At 27.7% G+C, this 4,323-nt stretch overlaps 1 protein-coding gene across 1 annotated transcript; it reads right to left on the bottom strand.

The window, feature by feature from the left end:
* Window positions 1-400: 400 nt before the first annotated feature.
* Window positions 401-4,093, bottom strand: CBG24966 (the record flags this gene model as incomplete). The annotated part of the gene is given in 3 exon segments (XM_002648577.1): window positions 401-1,470; window positions 1,487-2,383; window positions 3,925-4,093. 3 exon segments carry the CDS (start codon window positions 4,091-4,093, stop codon window positions 401-403), a joined length of 2,136 nt encoding a protein of 711 aa, XP_002648623.1.
* Window positions 4,094-4,323: the final 230 nt, after the last annotated feature.

Genomic DNA, 4,323 nt, shown 5'->3' with positions numbered 1-4,323 from the left:
TTCTTTAGGAAGATTTTCTTTAGGAAGATTTTCTTCTTTAGGAAGATTTTCTTTAGGAAGATTTTCTTTAGGAAGATTTTCTTTAGGAAGATTTTCTTTAGGAAGATTTTCTTTAGGAAGATTTTCTTTAGGAAGATTTTCTTTAGGAAGATTTTCTTTAGGAAGATTTTCTTTAGGAAAATTTTCTTTAGGAAGATTTTCTTTAGGAAGATTTTCTTTAGGAAGATTTTCTTTAGGAAGATTTTCTTTAGGAAGATTTTCTTCTTTAGGAAGATTTTCTTTAGGAAGATTTTCTTTAGGAAGATTTTCTTTAGGAAGATTTTCTTTAGGAAGATTTTCTTTAGGAAGATTTTCTTTAGGAAGATTTTCTTTAGGAAGATTTTCTTTAGGAAGATTTTCTTTAGGAAGATTTTTCTTTAGGAAGATTTTCTTTAGGAAGATTTTCTTTAGGAAGATTTTCTTTAGGAAGATTTTCTTTAGGAAGATTTTCTTTAGGAAGATTTTCTTTAGGAAGATTTTCTTTAGGAAGATTTTCTTTAGGAAGATTTTCTTTAGGAAGATTTTCTTTAGGAAGATTTTCTTTAGGAAGATTTTCTTTAGGAAGATTTTCTTTAGGAAAATTTTCTTCTTTAGGAAGATTTTCTTCTTTAGGAAGATTTTCTTTAGGAAAATTTTCTTCTTTAGGAAGATTTTCTTTAGGAAGATTTTCTTTAGGAAAATTTTCTTTAGGAAGATTTTCTTTAGGAAGATTTTCTTCTTTAGGAAGATTTTCTTTAGGAAGATTTTCTTCTTTAGGAAGATTTTCTTCTTTAGGAAGATTTTCTTTAGGAAGATTTTCTTTAGGAAGATTTTCTTCTTTAGGAAGATTTTCTTTAGGAAGATTTTCTTTAGGAAGATTTTCTTCTTTAGGAAGATTTTCTTCTTTAGGAAGATTTTCTTCTTTAGGAAGATTTTCTTCTTTAGGAAGATTTTCTTCTTTCCGAAGATTTTCTTCTTTAGGAAGATTTTCTTTAGGAAGATTTTCTTTAGGAAGATTTTCTTTAGGAAGATTTTCTTTAGGAAGATTTTCTTTAGGAAGATTTTCTTTAGGAAGATTTTCTTTAGGAAGATTTTCTTCTTTAGGAAGATTTTCTTTAGGAAAATTTTCTTCTTTAGGAAGATTTTCTTTAGGAAGATTTTCTTCTTTAGGAGGATTTTCTTTAGGAAAATTTTCTTTAGGAAGATTTTCTTTAGGAAGATTTTCTTTAGGAAGATTTTCTTTAGGAAGATTTTCTTTAGGAAGATTTTCTTCTTTAGGAAGATTTTCTTCTTTAGGAAGATTTTCTTCTTTAGGAAGATTTTCTTCTTTAGGAAGATTTTCTTCTTTAGGAAGATTTTCTTCTTTAGGAAGATTTTCTTTAGGAAGATTTTCTTTAGGAAGATTTTCTTTAGGAAGATTTTCTTTATGAAGATTTTCTTTAGGAAGATTTTCTAAGATTTTCTTTACGAAGATTTTCTTTACGAAGATTTTCTTTAGGAAGATTTTCTTCTTTAGGAAGATTTTCTTTAAGGATGGCTCTACCCATATATAAGATTTTCTTTAAGAAGATTTTCTTCTTTAAGAAGATTCTCTTCTTTAAGAAGATTTTCTTCTTTAGGAAGATCTTCTTCTTTAGGAAGATTTTCTTCTTTAGGAAGATTTTCTTCTTTAGGAAGATTTTCTTCTTTAGGAAGATTTTCTTCTTTAGGAAGATTTTCTTCTTTAGGAAGATTTTCTTCTTTAGGAAGATTTTCTTCTTTAGGAAGATTTTCTTCTTTAGGAAGATTTTCTTCTTTAGGAAGATTTTCTTAGGAAGATTTTCTTTAGGAGGATGATCTTCAGGAGGATGATTTTCAGGAGGAATATTTTCAGTAGGAAGATCTTCAGGAGGAAGATCTTCAGGAGGAAGATTTTCATCAGGAAGATTTTCATCAGGAAGATTTTCTTCAGGAAGATCTTCAGTAGGAAAATTTTCTTTAGGAAGATTATCATCAGGAAGATTATCATGAGGAAGATTTTCATGAGGAAGATTTTCATGAGGAAGATTTTCATGAGGAAGATTTTCATGAGGAATATTTTCATTAGGAAGATTTTCATGAGGAAGATTTTCTTTAGGAAGATTTTCTTTAGGAAGATTTTCTTTAGGAAGATTTTCTTTAGGAAGATTTTCTTTAGGAAGATTTTCTTTAGGAAGATTTTCTTTAGGAAAATTTTCTTTAGGAAGATTTTCTTTAGGAAGATTTTCTTTAGGAAAATTTTCTTTAGGAAGATTTTCTTTAGGAAGATTTTCTTTAGGAAGATTTTCTTTAGGAAGATTTTCTTTAGGAAGATTTTCTTTAGGAAGATTTTCTTTAGGAAGATTTTCTAAGATTTTCTTTAGGAAGATTTTCTTTAGGAAAATTTTCTTTAGGAAGATTTTCTTTAGGAAGATTTTCTTTAGGAAAATTTTCTTTAGGAAGATTTTCTTCATTAGGATGATTTTCATTAGGATCATTTTCATTAGGAAGATTTTCATTAGGAAGATTTTCATTAGGAAGATTTTCATTAGGAAGATTTTCATTAGGAAGATTTTCATTAGGAAAATTTTCTTTAGGAAGATTTTCTTTAGGAAGATTTTCTTTAGGAAGATTTTCTTTAGGAAGATTTTCTTTAGGAAGATTTTCTTTAGGAAGATTTTCTTTAGGAAGATTTTCTTTAGGAAAATTTTCTTTAGGAAGATTTTCTTTAGGAAAATTTTCTTTAGGAAGATTTTCTTTAGGAAGATTTTCTTTAGGAAAATTTTCTTTAGGAAGATTTTCTTTAGGAAAATTTTCTTTAGGAAGATTTTCTTTAGGAAGATTTTCTTTAGGAAGATTTTCTTTAGGAAAATTTTCTTTAGGAAGATTTTCTTCTTTAGGAAGATTTTCTTTAGGAAGATTTTCTTTAGGAAGATTTTCTTTAGGAAGATTTTCTTTAGGAAAATTTTCTTTAGGAAGATTTTCTTTAGGAAAATTTTCTTTAGGAAGATTTTCTTTAGGAAAATTTTCTTTAGGAAGATTTTCTTTAGGAAGATTTTCTTTAGGAAGATTTTCTTTAGGAAGATTTTCTTTAGGAAGATTTTCTTTAGGAAGATTTTCTTCAGGAAGATTTTCTTTAGGAAGATTTTCATCAGCAAGATTTTCTTCAGCAAGATTTTCTTTAGCAAGATTTTCTTTAGCAAGATCTTCTTCAGCAAGATTTTCTTTAGGAAGATTTTCTTTAGGAAGATTTTTTTTAGGCAAGATTTTCTTTAGGAAGATTTTCTTTAGGAAGATTTTCTTTAGGAAGATTTTCTTTAGGAAGATTTTCTTTAGGAAGATTTTCTTTAGGAAGATTTTCTTTAGGAAGATTTTCTTTAGGAAGATTTTCTTTAGGAAGATTTTCTTTAGGAAGATTTTCTTTAGGAAGATTTTCTTTAGGAAGATTTTCTTTAGGAAGATTTTCTTTAGGAAGATTTTTTTTAGGAAGATTTTCTTTAGGAAGATTTTCTTTAGGAAAATTTTCTTTAGGAAGATTTTCTTTAGGAAGATTTTCTTCTTTAGGAAGATTTTCTTTAGGAAGATTTTCTTTAGGAAAATTTTCTTTAGGAAGATTTTCTTTAGGAAGATTTTCTTTAGGAAGATTTTCTTTAGGAAGATTTTCTTTAGGAAGATTTTCTTTAGGAAGATTTTCTTTAGGAAGATTTTCTTTAGGAAGATTTTCTTTAGGAAAATTTTCTTTAGGAAGATTTTCTTTAGGAAAATTTTCTTCAGGAAGATTTTCTTTAGGAAGATTTTCTTTAGGAAGATTTTCTTTAGGAAGATTTTCTTTAGGAAGATTATCTTTAGGAAGATGATCTTTAGGAAGATGATCTTTAGGAAGATGATCTTTAGGAAGATGATCTTTACGAAGATGATCTTCATGAAGATGATCTTCTTGAAGATGATCTTCAGGAAGATGATCTTCTCGAAGATGATCTTCTTGAAGATGATCTTCTTGAAGAAGATCTTCTTGAAGATGATCTTCTTGAAGACGATCTTCTTTAGGAAGATTTTCTTTAGGGATGGCTATACCCATATCTAGAAGTTATGACGTTTGTCTGCCCAATCAAGTAGATCATGACTCAGAAGAAGAAAATCTTCCTAAAGAAAATCTTCCTGGTTTGATCTTTCTCTTTTTCTATGTTTAATTTGTAACTCACGAAGTGAGGATAGTGTATTTTGAAGGAGTAAATCATTCTGTAGAAAGGAGTAAATCATTTCTGTAGAAAGATTTTCTACTTTAGGAAGATTTTCTTTAGGAAGATT

The sequence above is a fragment of the Caenorhabditis briggsae genome (assembly GCF_000004555.2).
Source record: "Caenorhabditis briggsae AF16 supercontig from assembly CB4, cb25.NA_293, whole genome shotgun sequence".
In the NCBI taxonomy this organism is placed as follows: Eukaryota; Metazoa; Nematoda; class Chromadorea; order Rhabditida; family Rhabditidae; genus Caenorhabditis; species Caenorhabditis briggsae.
This window is presented reverse-complemented; position numbering and strand designations above follow the sequence as displayed.